General features: G+C 34.0%; 1 protein-coding gene across 1 annotated transcript in view; it reads left to right on the forward strand.

The window, feature by feature from the left end:
• Nucleotides 1-24,926, forward strand: part of PACRG (parkin coregulated) — a 245,266-nt gene that overhangs the window by 49,234 nt on the left and 171,106 nt on the right. The window contains exon 2 of the mRNA XM_026846070.1: nt 6,770-6,904. Coding sequence (XP_026701871.1) covers nt 6,770-6,904 — 135 coding nt within the window. The remainder of the gene's footprint in view (nt 1-6,769; nt 6,905-24,926) is intronic.

A 24,926-nucleotide genomic window follows, 5' to 3' on the forward strand; every position in this document is an offset into this window, starting at 1 on the left:
GAGACAAAGACCGTGTGTGTGGTTATACAACCATTTACTCGATGCTATCACCTTTACATCTTCCTGAGACAATAGCATGCGTTAGTAGACTCCATTCTGTGGATACAGTGCAATTTTATACCAATACATTTTTCAGTTTGAATACAAAGAAATAATGTTTATAATTTTATTTCTGAAAATTTCTCTCTTCAAGATGATAATGTAGTATTATATTTTCAAGGAAGACCACATCTTTTAGGCAAGATAGTTGAGTGATCATATAACTTTTGATCCCTGTAGCTTCAAAAAGAAATTTTATTAAGTATTTTTGTAAGGAGAAAACAATAAATGATCTGGTTAAATTCCAGTCTTCCTGTAAGGAACTTGGCAGACAAAAAATTGAAGTCTTTTCATTCTTCCCAATTGTCATCTAAATGCATTAAACTGGAATAATCAAATAAAGATATGTCTTTAACCATTAAATTTGATTAAAATATCACTGTTTTTTTTTTCCCTTTTTAATATATGAATCATTATATAACATCCGTAGGATCTTAGTCCATTCTACTTCTAGGAAGTAAAAGCATTGGTCTCTTAATATGCTGAATCCCTACAACTTAATATGTGATCACATCTTTTATTTTCTGCATAGCACTTGAACAATTATTGACTTTTGATTTGAATAAAACAACCTATATCTGCATAGGCAGATGAGAAACTATATGTCCAATTAATTCTTGGTGGTCAATATAAATTCAGCACTACTCCTTGAAGAATCAGTCACCTATTTCTTCCTGTCCCACTCCATGCTGCTCCCTCCCTTGTGCCAGCTTAAGTGTTCACTCATCTTTGCAGTAAACCACCTTAAGGATCTAATACTTCACAAATCAATCTAACAAAGAAAACCCCAAAAAATAACACCAAAACCTGAAAGAAAGCCATGTCTTTGTTCCCGATCTGGTTTTCTGAATACATACACAAAAGCTTCTTTCATTAATGGAGGGCAGTACCTTATGGTGGCATGCAGGTACATGAGGTAGGAAAGACCACTTATCTTCATGTTAGTGTCAATTTTTGTCTGAATTAAACAGATCATGAAACTAGTGTTAGTTTTCATTAAAATCGCCAGTTGTCATATGCAGATATGTGTTTATGTCCCTGAGTATGCATATAATTTGACACTCAGTTAAGAAATTTGAAAAATTCAGAACTCAAATAATTAATCACTGTTTAAACCTGGCTTCAAATAATTTTTCTTAGTCGTTTCCCTAATGTGCCATCATTGAAAAGTCTAAGAATGCAACCTGATCCAATAGTTTTAAATGTCCATGACTCAATGAAAGAAATATGGTCTTTCTCCTTTTTTTTTTTTTTATTTGCTTAATGACTTGTATCTTTTATCTTGTCACATAGTTCAATGGCATAGAATTACAATAAATTAGTTTTGCAATTATCAATGTCTTCAACTTCTCTTTGGCATTTAACGAACCTCAGAAGCTGTTTATTGCTTCATATACTTTGCCATCATGAATATTAGCCTTTAATTAACTGGAACTCTAATCTTAATCTTTCTAGCTATGTTGCAATGAAGTATTTTTGTTAGGTTGAAGAAGATAGTATTTGTTAATGTTTTTTCAATAAATGGAATACTTTCAGAATGACCTTTTTAGGCAGTAATTATAACAATATAAAATGTAAGAAGACAAAACTTATTACCACAAGGAAAAGCATTGTGTGATTTCTTTTTGTATATTTTGCTTAGCAGCATAAAATCCCAGAGAAGCCTCATCTGAGAGAGACCTCTGGAGATTGTCTGATCCAGCCTTCTGTTGAAAGCTGGGTCTTAGATTTGTTTTTTCAGGCCCCTGCCAAGCCAAATCTTAAATATTTTCAGGGAGATTCTACCACATCTCTGGTCAACCTATCCCAGTATTTATTTTTTTCTGACAGTGAAGAACTCTTTTCTATATCCAGACACAATTTCCCTTGAAACGTTTACACCTGTTGCCTCTTCTGTGCATTCTTCTGAAGAGAATACCTCCATCTTCTCTATAACGATCTTTTAGGGATTAGAAGACTGTGATTAGCTCCTCCCCTGAGTCTTCTCTAGGCTGATCACATCCAGTTTCTTGAACCTTCTGTCAAGATCTCCAGAACTCTAATGATCTTCATGGTCCTCTGCTAGTCCTTCTCCCTTTTTTTCAGTTTTTGTCCTGAACTGGGAGGACCAAACGTGGACACAATATTCCAGGTGTGTCCTAACAAATGTCAACAGAGTGGATCTCCTTGATCTGCTAACTATATCCTTAACGATGCAACCCAGGGCTCATTCTGCCTTCATTGCTTCAAAGGCACTGCTTGTTCAAGTCTAGTGCTGTCCATGAGCATCCTTGGTTTCTTACAAGCAAAACTACACCCTAACTAGTCAGATCCCACTAAATTTATACTGCTGTTTGGGATTATTCTATATCATGTGCAAGACATTATATTTATACAATTCTTGTTGGCCCAGTCCAGTTTGAGGAGGCCTCTCTGCATGGTGACTATTCTTTCTGGTGTATAGTACCTCTCCTCCCAGTTTGATGTGATCCACAAACTTGGTAAGCAAGCATTCAATTCTGTCATCCATATCCTTTATAAAGATGTTGAACAGTATCAGACTCAATACCAACCTGTAGGAACTCTTTATGACCAGCTGCCCATGAGCCAGTAAAATCATATTAGTATTACCCTAGAAGTTTATGCCATAACATTTCTGTACGATTTTGAAAAGCATAGTTTATGTAAGCAGCTTGGTAAATGAAATTATTTTAGCTGTCACCAGGATCAGTAGGTATTATCCCTCTGATTTCTACATTATGAAATTATGGACCAGATGTGTCTTCAGAAACTGTCACATTACAGCAAGGAAGGTCCTAATGAATTGTACATGGAGAAATGTTAAATATTCATGAAGAAAAGAGCCATTACGAATGGTCATTCAGCTGTTAGGAAAGACTGTTCAACATCTTTCTATTGTGAGGAACTTCCATATGAAAAGCAAAAAAAGTTGACTGTTTCTTGGAGAATTTGTCTGACCTAAAGACTTTGAGATAGCTTCTCACTGTGGATACTCTGTTACAGAATTTAATTGTTATTTTTTGACATTTTATAACAATTAAGTACAGGAAAATATATATATATATATATATATATATATATATAAAGATCAGGAATTATAAAAAATGAAAAAGTAAATTATACACATGTACTTTTTCTCAGGCAGACTGTTGAAGATGCATGGCTGAAATGACCCAAAGAGAGGTCTGCATTAGAGAACAGTGTTCAGAATACTGAATATGACTAATAGTGATGGTCTCCCTAGTAATAAATATAGGAAGGAAAAGAAACGATTTGCAAAAGTTAAACTATTATCTCAATGCTGTCACTCTAACGAATGTCCTGTAATCTACTTTTACCAGATGCAAACAAAAGGAACAAGTTGTCTCCATGTAATAAATCAAAGCAATGGTACTCCAGTCATGCAACGTACCATTTCTTCAATGCAGGAACAGTTCCACTCTTCCTGATAATTGAAATTTGTCCTGGTCAGATCCTAGGCTCATTCCTGAATAGATTGTTTCATCACTTTAAAGTCAGTTGCTCTTACTGGTATTTAAAAGGTCTCTATGCCTATTAGAGACCAAACTGACAAGAAAAACATCTTTAAGACAAAGGGAAAAACAATATCTCTCCCTCTAGACTATTTTCAAGTATTTGGTATTCAGCTACTTCTCTAGCTTTACACAATACTTTGCTAGTTATACAGTACAAGAATTATGAGATGCATAAGGTCACTAAGAAATTCCATATTGAACTGGAGACAATAATGACATGTAGTTTTGAAATAAGATATATGATAATAAATGAAAGTTATTAATGGAACTTCTTAAGAAGTGGTCTTAAGGCTAACCTAATTTAATATTTTCATTAGTGACCTTGAAGGAAAAAAAAAAAAAAGAGGATTGTATAATGAAATTTTTAGTTGATAATAATGTTTGGAGTTGTTATTAAAACAGATGAAGATCGTGGTGTCACACAGATGGAGGTTGAAGCCCTTGAGAACTGGTGTAATAGAAATAGAATTAAATATAATAGTACAAAGTACAAGATAATACACTTAAAAGTATTACAAGAAATTCTGTTATTAACATAGAGTTCATCAACTGGAAAAGGTAGTTGCTGTGGCAGTTAATCAAAGGATAACTATGAGTTGCCAGTGTGATGTGACCATGAGAGAGTAAATGTAATGCTCAAAGATCTACTAAATGAAATGTATTGCATGAAAAAGGATAATACTCATTATATTTCCGATGACTGATAATGTGGATTTAGTAAACTTGAATGCATTTGTCTTTAATCAGCTTTTTCAGTCACAGCTTAAATGTACAGAAACTTTTAGGATTTCCAATACTGACTTCTGTCAAGGAGTTCCAAAATCCACGCTGCATGAATACATAACCACTTCTGTTTGTTCCAAACTTGTCATTTACTAGATTTTTTTTTTTATGCCCTGTAATTTTACTGAAGGACACAGTGGAAAATCTGGTTTTGTTCATCCTCTCTGTGGCGTGATTTTATAGATCTTTATTTTATTCCTTCTTAGTCATCATTTTCCCAGTTTGTTTTTTTTTTTTTTTTTTTTTTTTTTTTTTTAGTATCCCCTGAACTTTTTTTAATTCTACCATATCTTTTTTTGAGGTGTCAGATCAGAGTAGGCATACTATTTAAGATTTGGTTTCTAACCACTGAAGTAAGGATAATGTACAACAGACCGGATTTGGTATCCAAGACCCTTTTAGTCCTAGTTTCTCTGTTCCTGAATAAAGAATAGGAAGAAGTCAAATTAACACAAACATGTTTTCTAGAAAATTTGTGAAGGTACAGCAGAAAAAGTTTCATGTCAAATTAACTAACATGAGTTGGGAAGAAGAAAATACTTGGTTTCAGATAAGATGCAGTTTGGGATTCCCTTAGTTACCCCTATAATTGTCTACAAGAAATAATTAAGATTATATCTCATGAACTCAAGACAACACATTCTTCATCAGTAATATGTTAAAATTTAATAGAACAGTCACTTCTAATATTGTATAGAAAATACTATTTTAAAGGATGTATGAAGGTCTTGAATGTGAAAAATACACAGAAAGAATATAGATGCTTTTCCAGTGGCCTCAATTGAGTAGTGACTCATAGACTTGCCTGAAATGCAAAAAAAAAAAAAAAATTAAAGACGAGTAGAATGTACTTATACTAGTGGCACAGAACAAATTGTTCCTCTGCAGAACAATAAGTGTAGATTTTTTTACATTGGTTAGAAATGATTTTCTTGGAGTATTGCTCTCAACTGCTGTAGATGTGTTTACTAAGCAAAGTTACAGCTATGCATATCAAATCTATTTTCACTAGTCATGGTCTGTCAGTGACAGCAATATGCAACAATAAATCAGAGTTTAGTAGCCCTAGTTGAAGTAATTTGTAGTAAAGTACAGTGTAGGCATATCACTAAGAGGACCCCTCTACCTCAGCCAGTGGAAAATCATGTCAAAATACTTTGGAGGAAAAAAGTGCCAAGACAGATTTAGATCTGTAGTTAGCACAGTTAAATTACAGAATAGCACAAATGAAACAAAGGATGTTACATGTTTGCACGTGTTCACTGGAAGACTGAATGTCTGTACTGCTAGAAACTAACGTAAGGGTCACTGAAGGCAGAGACAAATTACAAAATACTGGGTATGATTTATGATCCTTGAAGCTCTCACCTTTTCTTGAAAATGACACTTTCTATGTTATAAAAGGTAGCAAGTCATAAAGGCATTTTTGACAAAATTGATATATAGAGAATTGTAGGAAGTTCTTATCCCAGATGTATGGCTATTAAAAAAAAAAAAAAAAAAAAAAAAAAATCAAGGACATTTGAGATTAGTTTAGCTGTCTTAATCTCTTCTAGCATTTGAGATTAGCTTTGTTAATTAGCTTAAACAATAGGTTTCTTATAAGTACTTGAAATTCTATTATCTTAGTGCCAATTGTTGGTTGCTGTTACTGCTATGTTTTGGCTGAGAAAAAAAGTTCCAGCATGAGCATTTTGGGACTGGACTGTCATTCAGGCTCTCAGGCTACACAATATGCTAACCAGCAATAACTCAAATAAGGAACTAAGAGAGGAGAAATCTGAGAGAAGACTTTCCTTCACTTCTTCCGGTGCTTCAGCCAGCAATACTGAAGGGCTGGAAGTGGTATGAAAGCCAGATCCATGAGGAAGAGATATGCAGAAGGAGAGTAGATAATGGCCAGGGGAAGACAATGGAAGGTGAGGACAGTTATATTAGATGGAAATCAAGTCAAATGACTTCTAGAAAGAAACATACAGAAAAAGGAGAAACACTTAATTTTCCAACATCTACTACTACATTATGTCAGTATGGTCTTGGTGTTTTATTCTTGCTTTAAAATGCTGCAGTAACAGAGATGGCTACTTTGAAGTATAAGTGGTTTTTATGGGACAGTCTAAAACTGTTAGAAAAAAAAAAAGCAGTTAACAAAACCTGTAGGTCATTGCCAAAGCATACTTTCGAAGAATTGAAGTATAACATGTAACTAAAAAACTGAACTATAATTTGGGAGATGATTGTTATTCTCCTTTTGTCTCTATTTTGAGCCATATAAATTAGGCTTTTTCTATAAATATATTAGCACTGAACTATAGTGGGTTTTTTGTTTTGTTTGGTTTTGTTTTTTTAAGGTGAGAGGGCCCCCACTTGCAGGAGCATTTAAAGAAAGACCAACAAAGCCCACAGCATTTCGCAAGTTTTATGAGCGAGGAGACTTCCCAATTGCCCTTGAGCATGATACTAAAGGAAACAAAATCGCCTGGAAGGTAAGTCATGGCACAGCTGTGACAGCCAGCTGAGCTTATTGAAGTGACATCTCTCATTGTCAAAGTTAGCGTGTAAGTAAATAAACTGAAATAATTTCTTAGCAAATGGAAGATGGTGGGGAAGCCATTAGAGAAAGGCCCCTGAGTCAGCTGTCTACCCTGGCTAACAATTAAATTATATGCTGCAAAAAGGAAGATGACAGAGTTGCTTTGCCTTAGAGAATTGTCTCCTGCCCAATTCATCTCTATTTTTATGAGGACCTGGCAATGCAGCCTGTTTCAGGCAGTCCATCAAATGATGGAAGTGGCTGGATACAGTGAGCAGCAGCCATTTATCTCCCCCAAATTTCACCTTCCTGCAGGACACTTCCAAATAGAAGCTTTAATTACCTAAATGGATAGGTCAAGATTGCCTGCTCCCTGAAAATGCAGAGCAGAATACAAACGAGGGCAGATTCTCATTCCACAGCTGTACTCTCAGTCTACAGCATATGTCAGACAGCGTAATCGCTGTCATACGTGCCTCTGTTACAGACTGACCTCCACTGCTGAAACCATTACAGCTCCGACATTTCTCTGACAAAAGGTTAATTGGCTTCAAAATAAATGTATTGCCTAATGACTCCATTCTAATGCGGCTGTGTTTCTCTCTAAAAGGCTTGGTGCTGTTATTTGTAAAACTTGCCAATCTTCTAAGTAACTACCGCAGACTTTTAAATTTAATTTGAAAAATGAATGCTGATCTTTAACCTGCTCCTACTATTTAATTATTTTGGTTATCATGAATTACTTTAATTTTTTTTGTGTTATTTATTGGACTAGAATAAGATTTTGCTGGAAGCAGTGTTACTTACAGAAAACGAACATGATATGTGTGAGCAAAATATGTCAGTTTTGTAGAATATTTTAAATTGCTCATGTCAAGAACATGATATCAATTTTAAATGTATAGATATGTTAATTCAACACAAAAAGGAGGGATTTTGCAATCTTATAGCTGATTCTACTCATAATGAAGCCAACCGGATTAGACCTATTGTGTGGTAAGTGGTACTATATAATTTGTTAGTAACTAGAGTTTAAGGTATCTTTTTTGATTACTGAAGTACTGAAGACAGATTTGTGCTACTATTTTGTTGCCCATAGCAGTGCTGAATCAGCACACAAAATAATTATTAGTTCTTGCAGCAAAGGGAATCTCTATCCAACAATATTTTACTCATGATCAGAATGAGATTCCAGTGCAACTGGTGTTTAGGCAGCCCTAGAAATGCCCTTTCTAGACTAAAACTCGCAGGCTTACAACAAAAGTCTGCACTCTAATCTTTCATCACCAGACAGGACCCAAAGGTGATTTGCAAGCAACTGCAGAAAATTTAGAATTTAGCTTTTATCTTGAGGCATTATGACTCCAAATTTCTTAAAATCAGACAGAGATACAGACAATTTACCTCATTTTAATTGCTATTTGATGCATATATTTCTATGATAAGGATTAGCATTCCACTAGGTGAATCTAGTGACTGCTTAGTTGACCTAGGACACAAGAAAATGGAATGGAGCTGCATCAGGGGAAGTTCAGATGGGACATTAGGAAAAGGTGGTTCACTGAGAAGGTGGTGGTTCACTGGAACAGTCTCCCCAGGAAAGTGGTCACAGCACCAAGCCCGTCAGAGTTCAAGGACTGTCTGGATGACACTCTTAGTCATATGATCTAGTTTTAGATAGTCCCGCAAGGAGCAGGGTGTTGGACACAGGGATCCTTATGTGTCCCTTATGATTCTATGACTTCTTGCTAGCTTGCTATCTACAAGCCTTCCAACCACAGCTGAATGTCTAGAGTGTTTGCTCCCTGTATCTGACAGCATGGATTGTTTGAAAACATACTATTTGAGACAGTCACAACAGCAGAGTCTCTAGATCCAGCACATACTTTTCTTAACACAATTTGCAGTCTTACAGACCTAATGTCTCCCTACTGTCCACCTACTACAGTAAAACAGTGACACGTAGCTAATGCGATGTAGGGCTGAGATCATGCAACAGTTGCTTTTGCTATTGCTGTTAATCCTTTCTTCTGAAACAAATTATCAGTACATCAGCATGCGTGCAAGAAGGCAGCATAGTAGTGACTATTCCACCATTACATTAGCGTATGGCAGGGTCCAACCTGCTGTCCCTTATTCCATGACACTTGATTTAGTCACAAATCAGTCCAGGCTGAGTTCTGTGGCAGGCACTCAAGAAAGCAATACTGAGGTAGTAGAGTTACTTCAGGCTGTTGTTTAATTTGGCATGCAACCATCACTGATTACTGTGCTGTTTAAGTAGATGAAGCAGGCAAATAGGGGTTTTCTAGTTCAAACTTTACATTAGATAGCTTCTAAAGTCTAGGAGGCTGCCCACCACTGCAAAAGGGTGAGAATGCTGTTCACCATTAGCTAATATTTAAAGGTGCAGATAAAGTAAGGTCTGTACTTATCACTTGTTTTGAGGACATGCAAATAGTTAAAATATCCAACATACATCTAATGGCTAATTTTCACCAGTTCATCATATTTATTTGCAAATCTGATTAAATAAATATTTTTTTTAGAAATATATTTTACTTGATACTGCTTAAATTCATGAAAATGAAAAAATATTTTAATAATGAAATATGTCTTGGCAAAATGTTCTATAAAATCTTGGCTGAACCCTATTTATTTGCATGAATCATGATTCTAGTGGAGGGATAAAAAGAAGAAATAATTGGTAACAGTGATATTTTAATCCTGCTATAATTGCACAATATCAATCTTTTATTGTGAGAGGGCTTTTTTTTTTCTCTGTTTAATGTATATCATGGTTCATTTCACTCTTGTTAGTTTGTCTACCAAGTAGTGCATGAGAGAAAATGCAGGGGGGTCTCTGAAACATGATTTATTCTAAGAAAAATACAACAGGATTTTGTTCTTTCCTGCAGGATATACAGTTGATTTTTGTTAGTTTATTTGTGGTGTTTTTTTCTTTTTTTAATTACTGAAACAAAACAAAATAACCAAAATTGTTAATTTTTAATGTTTAAAACACACTAAATATATTTTTGGAAACACATTGAACTCTTGTTCACTATATTGTAATTCAGTGAACAGAATGCAGTCATTTTCAGCTAGAACAGATTAATCTGAAATGTATTAATATTCATGAATTGTGTTAATATGTACCAAAACAATATGCACAAATGACCCTTGACTTTAACAGTTCTGCATGTCCCTAATTTTAAGCCCATGATTAATTGTCTGTAAGGACTGGCTACATATAACTGCGATTGTAGACCTAAATCAGATATAAATTTAAAGTTCAGGAACAGTACAGAACTATTTCTGAATAACTTCATGTGTTGAATCTTTAATTCTGAAATAATAGTACTTTTTTGTTGCCGTTGTTATCTTAATTATTTCCAAAATGCACTAAGTTTAGGAAGAGGCATTCTTACTCCAGATCAATCCTAAGCATAGAAAAGATTAAACTGTGCAGATAAACCATGGTGTTTACTTTAGTGCCCTTTCTTAAACAAGGGACCAAAGCCAATTAGATCTCACTACCAGATCATTATAGCAAGATATGTCTTTGTGAATTCTCAGACTAAGTCTTTAAGTTTAGGGAGACATCTCTTTGAATACTCTTGTAATAGTGGCATTCTAGTTGATAAGTTTTACTATTATTTCAAGTTCAAATAACTCTGTTTCAGCCTAATGGAGGAAAACATATGAACAGATAAAATAGATATGTTTACAACATATAAATCATTATATACGAGAACAGGAAATTGAACCTGGTTTTAAAGAATACCATCCAGAGGAAAAAAAAGAATTTAAAAAGCTCTGATAATACCAAACTAAAATTATCTGGTGTTAGAGGCTGTAATCACATTTATTTCCAAAAGAAGATGGCATAACTGTCTTGGTGCTCCTAATCTTTGTTTTCAAAACTGGAAAAAAGTTGTCCTTTTGTCATTTTCAAAACATGAATATAGAGAATGACTCATTAATTATGTCTGTGAAAAGAAATACACCATCTTTGTAACTCACTACACAAATTTCTGGGTTTGATTACAGTTAAAGTGGAAGAATCCATACAAAATTAATTCAAGAATTTTCATCCCCATTCAAGATATTTACCAGCAGTCAGTGAATAATTTGCTAAACAGCATACGCTCAGTGTAACAATTTAATATCTAATTTAAATCCTTTGTTTGTTTTCATGCTCCCTCGGTGGTCATTAAATAGAACCGTATGGATATTAGTGACTTTAAATTATGCAAATATACTCTTTTTTTTTTTTTTTTTTAATAAACCAATAGCTTTTCAGATCTAGAAAGAAACAACTTCTTTGGTTCAATTATTCAACAAATGTTCAAGGGTCCTTCCAAATTTGAAGCATTTGGTTTTGTCCACTAACAGAGAATGAATAATAACAGTACGGTTTGAAAATATATTTCTGACATGTACCAAACGTAAAAGTTTGGAACATAAATTGTTGTTAATTTAAAGTTAGATAATAGTATAAAGTGATCTTTTTAGAGAAATGAATGTGTTAAAATATTTATAAGCCCTTTGACTACTTATGTGGGATCCTGCAGTTCTCTTTTAGCTTATATATATCACAATTTTATTTCAAAATGTAGTAATATATTCTTTTGCACAATCTCATACCAAGCTACGAATAATAAAAGCTCATAGTTCAGGTCTGAAAAAGACTTGCATTTTTAAATATATGTTACTGAATTAAAAAAGGTCAGAATGCAATTAAACCTTTGACTAAGAAAGTTGATAAAACCGAGAAAGTATTTCTGAATTATTAAGAATGTGTTTGAAACGCAGGCTCTCTGTATTGTACAGAAAGTCATCAGAATGTTTGAAAAGTTATTTTTTTAGGGAGTGGGGTTAATTATGAAAGTCATTATGCAGGGGGGAAAAAAAGCTTCTATTCTTCAAAAGAATTAGAGCAATTTCAGAGAAATTAAAACCAAATTAAAAATGTAAGCTTCTCAAGCAAAATGTCAAAATGAACATGATTTCCATCTTTTGGGGTTTGTATTTTTTTCCAGAATCGGTATGTTCCCTGAGGCTGTGACATTTGCCATTTCTATTTCTATTCATCCTCTCTCTCCTACACAGCTTGTATTTTTCAGGGGCTAGTATAAGCTGTAGTAGCAACATTACTTCTTGGTGATAGAAACTAGATACAGTGGTAAAAGAAAGTGTTCTGCCCTTAACATCATGAATTTGGATTACGTATATGGTTCTTCCTTGTCTAGACTATGGAAGGTTGCTTTTCATAATAGGGACTACAAATAATTTGAACATGCCACAGAACTGCAATTTTTATTAGCATCTCTGATTCCTCATTCAGTTTTATCTGCATACTGTATATTAGTTTATATAAAATTCTGTCCTGCTATGTTTAAGCTAGTACATAAACCCAATGCCAAGAAAAATATTTTTTGTTTTGTTTGGTTTAGGGTTTTTTTGGTTTGGTGTTGGGCTTTGTTTTAGAGTTTTCTCCATAAAATAGCTGGGGTTAAATTTTGTTTTCTTTCCTGGAAGTGCAAACGTTTTTTGCTTGTTTGAGGGCTAAGTTTTAAGTGAGAGAAAATATTTTTATTTTTTTTTTTATCAACTGATATAGTTGGAAGGGAGACAAGTTTTCAGTTACAGACCTCCCAAGTAATGTCTCATCATTTTTCACTTTTGTGGTATTGTCTTCCATTAAACAACATGAATAAACACTGTATGTTATTCCCTATGCAGTATTAACTAAACTTACGTAGCACTTCCCAAATTCAAATCCCAAAACAAATTAAAAATAGTTAGAGGGAGCTAATTTACTCTACAGAATGACCCCATTATTATACTAATCTCTTGCAATGTATAGAGGTGAGGTGTAATTCTAGAAGCTGAGGGGTTTTAATAGCCTATTGCGATCACAAGGGGAAGGTCCAACTTTCCTTCACCTCTTCTGCTCTCTATTTCTAAGGAATACTTGGCACTGGCACTGATGTTTATCTGAGCTCTCTGGGAGTAAATTTATCTCACTAATTGAGGGGAAAAAAGTGGATGTGTTTTTTTCTCATTTAGCAACACGTTCACAGTCCTGGGAACCCCAAAAGGGTCCATAAGTTCTAAAGCTGTATGTTGGTGAAGGAGAGAGAAACAATAGTGAAATACAGCAAAGAATGGGAGCGAGTTGAAGGATCTCAAAACTTTTTTCCTATTGACAGTAATGAACTGCTAGATTTGTTTAGCTGCTCATGGAAATGCAACCTCAGATATCTGAAAGCAAAGAGAACAAATTGCCTATGAAAAATAATACTTTTCTCTTGGATGTATTTCAGATATAGAGGGGTTTTCTTCTGCTTCCATTCTTTGTTAAACTGTGTTTAATATCTTCTTAATAAAAGATGTTGAGAGGACACTGTCTTGTTAAAGAAAACTCGTAAATCCCACAAAAGTGTTGTCATGCAGAATGAAAGCTTTTTGCAAGATTGTATACAAAGAGGAGCGGTCATGTATCATGCTTAGGCACAGTGGGTATAGTACAAAGTGATGTTAGTTTCTATTTTATTTAATGTCTTCATTAATGTTTTAAGAAAAAGTTCAGAGTTGTCTTCTGCAGTAGACTTCTGTTTATCTTCCCCAGAGGGCTCTTTTTTAAAACATTTCAGTGATCCTTTTTAGGCCTGTCTCCGATACAATTGTATTGATGTAACAGAAAATTTCAGTGTGGATTCACAAGAAGGCAACTGAAAGCAAGGATTTCTTAAGCCAGAAATAATATATAATTTAGAGAGACCAGAAATGTGAGTTGAGGTAAAGAAATAGTGTCTTGGGAAAAACAAATTTTAAATGCTGACCCTGGGGAAAAAAACCCACAATTATATTAACAGATTTGGTATAGTTTGGAAAGTACTAATTTTATTTTTCAAGGGACAGTAAACCCCTCAGTTTTCTGTGGAGAGTAATACAGCACACTTGAGATGTGGCATGGTGGCAAGAAAGAATTATTCAGTTTTAAACTATAAATGTAGCAATATCTCTGTTGCATCTTAAATCAGAAAAGATTAGTAATCTGTATACTGTGGCTTACTGAAGCAAGCACAAGCAAATACTGTTCACAAACAGTTACGTATAGAAAAATGGCATCCATAATTCTTTGTGATTGTGATACTAGTGCCCAACTAATGACTATAATAAGTGCTGTTTTCCTTGATGTGCATGTGACTTTTTCTTGGAGATTGTTAAAAATTGCAATCACAAGTCTATTCTAATTTCCTTTTTTAAATGCATAATACTAAGAAATAGTCACAATTTAATGACTATAACCTGATTTTCATTTAAATGAAAACTACTTTGAATCTCTTAAGCAATATTGTATGTACTACACTTATTCCCACTCTGTGACCTGAAGTCATACAGAAGAGCTACAGAATAAATGCAGTATCTTTTCTAGCAAATAAAAAACCAGAATTCCTATTGACTGCATTAGAATAGGATTCTTATTGTCATAGATAAATATTATCTATTATCTTGTCCCTTTTTCTTCCTATGATATTATACATTTTCATACGATCAATTAGGTTTTTAGTCCTTCATAATGCTCACAGGAATCCATTTCTGATTAGCTATAAATGATAATGTCCTGAGTTATCAAAGTTATAGAAGTTATGATCATCCTTTTGATAACAACAGACTTAAATCTCTCTCTTACATCTAAGAAGTGTTACTTTGTCTCTAACTATGTGTTATCTAACTACACATGTATCTTACTACAATAGGTATGTAGTTGTTTTCTTCTTCAAAAATCACTGTTTATATTGACTTTAGAGTTTTATTAACCTAAGATTAACCGTCTTTCATTTACAGATCAAAATGGGGTATCAAGCTGATTAAGGCAACATTTTTAAAATTGTTGAGTAACTCTTGGTGCTTCCACTTTCCATTCCATGATATATATATAGTCACAGAAAGTGTTGGAAGGATAGGTTTCTCAAGTTTGGAATTTCTACATTGATTTGAACTGACCACTAAGTAATGTTAATTCTAAATAAATTTAGTCTGTTCAGCTCTTGCTTGTCAAAAGGACTATAGTAGAATTAATCTTCAATAGAAAAACATTTGTTAATAATAGTACATCAATTAAGTGCATTCTTAAGACAGTCATTAAAAATTTAGATGGACAGTGGCTCTGTAATATATATTTTTCTGTTGGCTCACTACTTCTTAATGCAAATCTACAAATCATTCACGACTTTACTCTTTTCTGTTAAATTATTTTTCATGTCTGAAAGGAGATGTCTTTACAGGTCTTAGAAGAAATGTGTGATGTTAGAGATTTTAAAAGAATCTTACAAAATGCTATTTCAAAACACTAGCACAACACTGGTTTTATGAAATCCTATAAAATTTGAAGTAACTATTTCAATACTTATCAACATTCTCATAGGTTGTTTTAGTTTGTACATTTAAACTAATATTTTTGATGAAACACTGAATTATGTCACATTATGTATTAGAGGTTATTCAATTCAATCTCTTCTTTTTACCATTTGTGACTCACAAAAATCTAATTCTTTCTAGAGTTAGGTTTTTTACAGTCCTCTGGTCTTTTCCATTTATTTCATATTTATAATTTAAGAATCTAATGAAATGTCTCTTCATGCTCGAATAAAGTACCATATTTATTAAAAATATGACATGTACGTTTGCTTAACAGCTGAATAATATGTTTCCCTTAAAAAGTAAAGAATGTTTTCTTAGAAATGACTGAGATCTCGTTTCTTCTAAAAACATCAATGCTGAATCTGGGGACTAGTGTTCAGCTGGAGTCTAAAACAGGCCTTGCAAAGAGTAGTGACAGTTTACCTGATTCCTATAGTACAGAGCTGCCATATTTCAATTATTAATTCCTTTGTGGCTAATTAATAGTCACAACTTATCCCAGGATTCTAGAAAACAGTAATATTGTGGCAGTTAATTTACTGTTCCTTTTTCCCTGCATACACAATTAAAGCCATTCCTTTATTTGATGTAAATTGCCATCTCTTGAAAGCGTATGGAATGAAAACCCAGCCATGTATCAGAAATAACTTTAATTTAAATTTGCTAAATGACCTCTGAAAGCTAGATGAAAGATTTTCTGCTGAATGGGCTGGTGCTCCCTGCCTGTATAATTTATGTGAGAAATTAGTGCGAATGGTTCACTTTTATGGAGCATTGCTGCTTGCAGCAAGCCTGCAGAAACAATTTTCCCCCAAGCCTCCATCTGTTCTTCAAACCAGGGCATATGCCATCTCATCGAGCTTGAAAGTCAACTGATTTATAACTCCTGAAAAGTGCATAGATTGAAAAGAAAGGTCGACTGCTGCTATGTGGCAATGATTTGCTAGGCACTTGGATAAAGACAATTCACATTACTATGGACCCTTGAGGACACAAGTGATGTTGTAAGCTTCAGAAATCGGTAGATTGACATATAGGACAAAAGCAAATTGCTCCTCCTCCTTCAGTTAAACAGCTACCTCTCTTCTTAAAGATGGAAATTTTTTAGAAGGTAAGTAGGTACTATAGCCAAGACATGTTGTTATAGTGTTTCAGGCAGAATAAGCTTTTCATCACTACAAAGGTTCCCATCTACAAGTGCCAGGACTTGTTCCACTTTAAGCTGCAAACAGAAACATCTGTCTTTAAAAGTGCTTCTTGTTGTTTGTCAGAAAGTTTTGTTCAGTGCCACAAATACAGCACTGATGAATTTTCTGTATGTACTCTGAAGGTGATTTCTGAGCCCTATCGCAATTAATGGATGGCTTGTTCTCTGTCCATTAGTTGTCAGCCTTCCTTCTTTTACCCAAATATTGCAGAGTTCTCTGGGAGGTGACAAAACAAATACATTTGACAACATAAAAATCAATGTGTGTTTGATGTTTTCATTTCTTGTAGTCAGATACCTTGATCGTTCTACTTTAAGGTTCAGAGACTGAATAATTTCTTCAACTACTTTGTCTTGTCAAGTCTGATTTTTTTTTTTTTTTTTATAATTTCAGGTAAAAAATGACATATGGTTAAGTGCATTTTTAATTTAAGAAAGGCAATGTATAAATGATGCAAGCAAAGTCTTTTAATGTGAAAATGTGGGGGCAGATTTTGCCTTGAAAAACAGAGTTGTAGTATAAAAAGTACATGTGAATAGCAGGAAGAATCATTCTCTACAAGTATGAGCTTATTGCTTGTTGAGGTATTTGTAACATCTGTAAGAAAAAAATGGCTTTGTAGCTTTCTGCAATCATCTGATGTTATGTAGCTGTGAATATCCTGACCTAACACATAGACGAGTATACTTTCTGAACGTCATATAACTAAGTAAAGAAAAGCAGAGCAGCGCAGATTAACTATAGTTCACTATTATGATTTCTGTTGTATAAATGGAATCTCAAACATTAAAGTCAGTACCCAGCATATGTACTGGGAATTCATATATTGCATATACTATTGACTGCCTAAAGTTGATGAAAATGTAGAACTAATAAACTGTGACAAATATAAATCGTAAACATCTTATTTCCCTGTGTTGAAGAGATGCATTAAACAGGTATAATACAGCCTCATAAAACTGTAAATTGTGTAAAGGAAAATTTGAGATGTTTAAGAAAACTGCACACTGTATATCTCCAGCACAAATTAATAGAGAAAAGTTCACTATCACTGAAAACATATTCTAAAAAAATATTCTTCAAATGTCTCTACTTTAGAAATGTGTTATAGTGATGTCTGTTTTCATCAGTTTTGTGACAAACACTATATATTTTGTTACCCTTTATTGTTTCATATTTGTTGTCCACTATATGTTAGGCATGTGCATGGGGCAAATTTATCTCCCTCAGTTCCATTTCATTTCCTGTACTGTTTCCAAAGCATAAATGAATTCGTCATCATTTCAGTGTCATTTTCTCGTCACTAGCCTCTATGAACCTTTCACATCAAATTCATGTTCACATCAACTATGCTGCAGAGTTCTGATTTGGGCTCAGCACTGCTCTCATTCCTCACATTATTATTCTGCTAATTAATAGTATCTGTTTGCTTAATACCTAGTTTTATTGTCCTTTTGCATTCTTCCCTGTTGATTCTTTCATCTGTATCTCCACTTGCTTATCTGTGAAGAGTTTGTCTTCATATAAAGTTATTAATGAGGACAGCTCAGCAGGAACTGAGTAAGGAATGTTTTCAACATTTTTTATTATTGTGTAAATGTGTCCCTGAATAAAAATCTTTCAAATTAAGATTAATTAAGACTTCCTAAAACAGCAAGACCTAAATTTTAACCTTTCCCCCCCCCCTTCCCCCCCCCAATTCCCTCTTTCTTTGAAACTTGTTGACAACTCAGTTAAATAAAATAGCTATCAATGTGGCAGGAAAGAGCTCTGTTCCTGAAGAGATTTAAGCATGCACTTAATGCCTTGTGATCAAACCCACTGAAGCAATACTTTGGCTTATCCTATGTAGTAGTGGTGTTAATGAGATGTAACTATCTCTAAAATGCAAAAAAGATATTTACAGATATTTGTTTTCAAACATAATTATGTAACTTTCTTAATAAATGCTAGTTTCAAATTAATATTATTGCATCTTTACAACATTAATGGCTAAGACCTTTAAAAATTCAACTCATTTAAATGTGTCTGATAAAAACTCTGTTGAGGTGGTTGAATTGTGCTTTTTTATGAAAAATCTGAAGACTGAGTCTATATTTACATTTCAAATAGAAGTGTGGATTTTTGACAGTAGTAGTAGCATGTGGTAGGTTATCAGGGCTAAAACAAATTATCATAAATATTTAAATAAGATAGTTCCCCTTGGCTTTCAGCTTTTGCACATTGATGCTCAGGAAACAGGCAATAGTAGGGAATTATAAATACTGCAGTTTTTGTACTAAGTGACAGAATCTGTGGGTTGCTAGTTTTCTCTCTCTTGTGACTTCCTTCAATATCATGCCAGAAAATGTGTCTTAGTTTGGTTTTAAAGGAATGCCAGCTAAATATTCTCTGTATAATGAAACAATCTAAGTGCTGTAGGACCTGGTGGAAGTCTATATTTATAATATCAGCGTTAACCCTCCCAATACTTAAAAATAATTAAAATCTTATGCATTGGAACTGATTTTCTGTGTTTTAAAATTGATATTATGTTAATATGTGAAGGTAAATCCATGCCTTATTTAAATATTTATTACAAAATTGTAGATAAATAATACTTGAGATCATAAATAAGACAGATGGACAGGGTGCTGGGCCATCTTGTCTAGACTGTGCTTTTGCCAAGGCAGGTTGGACCAAATGATCCTTGAGGTCCATTCCAACCGAGTATTCTATGATTCTGTGAATGATCTTTAAAGAGATATGAAAATTCAGATGAAAATTTCCTCATATGTGAATGAGGATGAAAAAGGGTGCTGCTTCCAGCGTAATCTAAACTTCAGTCTCAATATGTATCTCTAGGAATATGAGTTGTATTGTAATGTAGTGAATCTTACCTTATAATGAAGACTAAGTGCACTGAAGTGCAGTTCTGTTCTGCAGAAGTAACACAGTCAATGTTGGTGTGTTCTGCTCACATGCCAAGAAATTCTATTAGGGTCAGAAGCCAGTGGTCGTACACTTAAGAAATCATAAATACCTATATGTACCTGTACAGTAAGCAGTGTTCCCACTCCATCTTCTTATGTTGTCCTTTCAGACTCTAATCTTCAGATGGGAGACCCCTGCTTTGCCTTGTCATTTAATAACAGCACTGGAACCTTGCTGCTCTTATGATTCCTAGGGTGGCAGACTGGGGGCCCCAGATAAAGCTTCTGAGGCAGAAACATTCCTTTTAACAAAGCCCAAGATGGAATGTGAATTTCACACTTGAACTCAGGTGAATTTCAGTTTCCTTTGAATTGTTGCTTACCTTCTGCCTCCACAATGTGAAAGACAGTATGCATTATTAGCTGATCTTAATATGAATTTTTTGCTTCATATATTCATGGATCAGTTTATACACTTACTGAAAAAAAACCCTCCACATATTAGCCAGGTGAACACAGTGAAAACTGCAGTCCTTTCTATGTCTGTGCCAAAGTCCACATTCTGTTCTTATGCAGCAGCTTGGGTGGAAACATGAGCAGCTACAAGTTGATAGAAAAGGGCATAGTATACCTAAGTATGGGAATTTGGGTGTCACAGTTATTAAGACTACTTTACTCCTTTCAGAGTTAAAGTAAACTTGCCTGTTTAAAATTCTCTCCGTTATACTATTCTCAGGGGTTGATTCAGTCTGAGCTCAAATAATAGTCAGCAATTTTGTGATTTAGCTGGAAATTTCTAGTTTAAGCTAAAGATGAGGAAAGCTACATTTCTTTTTTTTTTCCTTGTAGAAATAAACCTGTATTTTATTTCTTGTTTCTGCTATAGTATTTTTATTCCTTATGTTTTGATGCTTTTCTGAAGAGATGGGAAAAATAGCTGTCTGAGACTCCTCAGTAACATTACTGAATTTGCCCTACTCTTTCTTGACAAACTATAAGCAGCATATAGCCACAGTCATGATACTACAAACCCCTCCCAAAAGGAGGAGAGAATTTTTTTTTGTGGATAAAGATTATCTAACAAGGAAAAACCTTTATCTGTATTGGATTTATGCATAGATTTTTATTCATTTTTAAACTTGAGTTTATTCAAGTCATTCACAAAATAAATCAGAAATGCATAGCAAAGTATTTGCAATATGTTTATCATCAGCTGTGACAAATTTGATATAATATTTCTGTGAGATAATAAAAGGCTATAAAAGTCAATCCAGCTACAATGGAAGTCCTTAAACTATGTATAACAAGTTTGAAAAGATGAAGTGAATACAACTTCTTGTTCACATAGCTCTTGCCATCAGTCAGAGATCTCTTGTCTTCAGACATTTCTGATTACACACAACAAGGTAATATTTATGCTTTCTTGTATACAGAGTTGCAGGTAATTAGGACAATAAATCTATTTGCTCTGAAGGGTGTGGAAAGACTAACTTTTGTGGATTTACCACCTCAGAATGTGAGTTAAGCTATCTGACTGGCTTTGCATGAATCTGGTTTGGAGTGTTCAATGAATAGAATAGAATAGAATAGAATAGAATAGAATAGAATAGAATAGAATAGAATAGAATAGAATAGAATAGAATAGAATAGAATAGAATAGAAATAGAATAGAATAGAATAATTTCAGTTGGAAGGAACCGACACTGATCATCTAGTCCAACTGCCTGACCACTTCCTGATGCATTAGTCAGACACAGATATTAACCATCAGTAATAACAATCACAGAGAGCAGGAACTTTAGCCCCATACCTTTTCCCCAGGTAACTGTTTATTTATGCACTTAGGATTCCAGGTCATTAATCTAATTTTTTGAAACATCATATCCTAATGTGATGATATCACCTAATATCATGACTATCACATAGAATAATCCTCTAAAAAAGTGACTTACTTTTTAGATATGTACGAGTTGTGGTCCAGATTTGCAGTTATTGGTTAACATTGAGTTATTTGATGAAAATTTAAAGGTAGTAAATACATGTTGGAACTGCTAGAATTCTGCTGTTCCTCTTAATCTTTTATTTTATTGAAGAGGTTTGCTGATAAACATTAGAATGTAAAAGTGAGTTCCCACTAAGAATGAAGCATGTTTTCTCTCCTTTAATAATTAATTCTGTATCCATGTATATTTCATTATAAAGTGGCAGCCTTTTATACTGCTGTTACTTCTGTAAGGAAGTCAAAATAAATTCCCTATCCTTATACAGGATAGGGGATAATGTGCACAAGCACATTAGAATGGTTTTTCTAAGGTTTTAGTTTTAAAACATTAATATTATCATATCAGCTAAGAAATCTCTTCACTTGTATGCACATTCTCATCTGCACATAATGAAAATGGTGGTATAAAAGGATAAGCCTCTAAAATATTATCTAGATAAAAGGTACTACCTTTAATTTCTGGAGGGATTTTTAAAAGTAGTTATGTCTGATCTGATATGATCTTATATGAAAGATACTTGATTCAGGTCTTCCATGTCCTACCATACATATCAAATTTCACTGGGCCAGTAGAAAATACCATGGCCTACCTAGGACCAGCCAAAAAATATAATGCATCTCTTTGGAATTCTTTAGTCATTCAGTAAAACATACTGCCCGAGTCCTATTGTTTGGTCAGTAATTGTTGCAGAATACTTTGAAATAATTGGTGAAATTGTTCAGTAGTCAGGTTCTTCTTTCACAAATTCCCATTTAAGTCAATCTGTCTAAAGGATAGATTTAGTGAGCCAAGTATTTTCTACTAACTATACTGACTTTTTACTCCTATTTATTTCTAACTTTAAACATGTGTGGGGCTTTTTCTCATAGAAATGTTTAACCTCTTCTCCTGTAATTACTACTTTTTTATGAAGAATCATAACAAAGCCATTTTTATGATCTTCTAAAGAAAGACCTTCTAATTAAAGTGCAGTTTAAAATATCAAATGTTTCTCATTTGCCTACAATTTTATTTATCTTTCAAGAACTCTGATAAGTTCAAAATATTCATTTCTCCGTAGCAAAAAGTTTTATATCTATGGCCTATAAAATGTTCATCTGAGCTTTGGTTTGTTTTTTTTTTAATGTTCCAAAATTTTTACCAAGTAGGTGTGTAATAACTACTGTTCTATAATTTCTGAAAAATTATTGCATTTCCTGGTCATCAGATCTTTGGCCCAGTTGTTGCTATTGATCACAGTGTGAATGTTTTCTAGCATTTCTCACACTCTCTGCTCCTTTCTAACTCACACCATCTGGTTTAGTTTGCGAGTTTATTCCAGAACCTTCTCTTTTTTTTTTTTTTTTTCCACATCATTTACTGCTGTTGGTACTTAATTTTTATTGTTATAAAACAGGAAGTCTTTGGTTTGTATATTGCTTTCACATTCTATATTCAAAACTATAACAAAGGTGGTATTTATTTTCTCATCCAAGTTCTTCCCTTTCTAAATTTTGACCTGAGGTGCCAGATCATTTTGAGTGTCCACAAATATTTTGCCCTGACATTTTATCATATTCCTCACTGTTTGTCTTTATAAGTTTATGTATTAGTTTGTGTTTTTTTGTTGTTGTTTGGGGTTTTTTTTGGGGGGGTGTTTGTTTACATGTATCTTATGATAATTTATGCTTATTGACTCCAAGAGAGTTCATATTTTGAAGTTCCAAATTTTATCAGTTTCTTTTTGCTTAAATTAAATGAGATTTTGGAGAATGACTGACTGGCTTTTAGCACTTATACTATAAAGAAAAGGACCTGTGGTTCCTAGTGGACAGCAAGGTCATCATGACTCAGCTGTGCACCCTTGTAGAACTAAGGCTAACCATATATTAGATGACATTGGCAAATAAAGTCATGGAGGTCAGGGAAAGGATTATTCCGTTTTATTTAATAATCATAAGACTGCATCTGGAATTCTGTGTCTGGTTTTGCGCCCACATAAATAGAAGACAGATATCAACATAGTGGAGAGGGTCCAGCAGGAAGGCTATCAAGGGGCTGTGCAGCACATGATATATGAATAGACACTGAAGGAACTGGGTTGGGTTAGCCTGTGCAAGAGAAGGCTAAGTGAGATCTAATTGCAGTCTTCCAGTGCCTAAAGGAGTATTATGGAGGAGACAGAGCCAGACACTTTTCAGTAGTACATTACAAAAGGACAAGAGACAGCAGTCACACTTTGCAATAAGGGAAATTCCAGCTGGATAGTAAAAAATAGTTATCCATGTTTGGGGCAGAGGCTTGAGTGAGATGATCTCCAGAGGTCTCTTCCAAAGTAAATTATTCTGTGAAATTCGATGGATGAGCGTATTATTTTTGCATTACCTTGCATTTGAAAATGTCAAAACATGCTACTGCTTAATGAGTAAGATTTCCCAGTGCTTCTGAAACATAGGTGTTTTACAGATAAAGAAACTGGGGCACTGTTGCACAATGATACAACTTTAAATGCTGTTAATGGACTATGCTGTTAATGGACTTAATTTGTTCCATTATATTCTTAACATTCCTTTAACTTCAAACCACTTTTTTTTCCATATGCAGTATTCATACATACATATATATTTATTCAGTACATAATTGTTATCACTTTCTAGCCATATCATCTAAATTTACTATTGTATTCATAAAATGTCTGAAATTTGTATTCATGTTCAGTTTACCGTAACTAAATGCTAAATGTAAGAACATCTCCAGCTTTAGATCTTACAGTCAACACACTGTAGCAGCTCTCTAAACTTCTGTCAGTCTGATTCTTCTTGAAGACTTTGAAATTGATGTAGCTTACTGAGGAAAATCCCTTCTTGATGCAGGAAAGCCAGAAACATTTAAAAGGACTATGATTAGTCTATTGACATTGTACAAAGTGCTTTGGGGCTCTAGATTTCATGTGATTTAAATGAAAGTAGAAGAATTTTAACAGTATCTGTCATGTAGTATTAGATTCCAAAAGTGGCTCAAGCAGAGAGGCTTATCTGTTTTCTTTCTAAGGTTAAAAAAATATGAGGAAAAAAAAAAAGACCACCTCACAAATCTCCTACAGAATCTAGAGGCAATATATGGAATAATAATTAATTTATATGGTAACTGAATCATCTCTCCAGTTTCTTGACATCTTTCTTAAGGTGTGTCAAGGAAACAGGACATAATATTCTATACATAGCCTCACTGTTGCCTGTTAAAGTAGGATATTAACTTTACCTGCTGGCCACATTCCATTCCAAAACCGTACTGGTGTAGGGGGTTGCTCTATCCCAGCTGCAGGTCTTTGCACTTATCTTTGTTGGGTGTCACAATGTTTGCCCAGTCTTTGAGTTTCTAAGGGTGCCTCTAAGTTTAAGTTGTTACACAGTTACTCATCATTCTTAATATCAGGG

This window comes from Athene cunicularia, assembly GCF_003259725.1.
Source record: "Athene cunicularia isolate RWA chromosome 3 unlocalized genomic scaffold, athCun1 chr3_part1, whole genome shotgun sequence".
In the NCBI taxonomy this organism is placed as follows: Eukaryota; Metazoa; Chordata; class Aves; order Strigiformes; family Strigidae; genus Athene; species Athene cunicularia.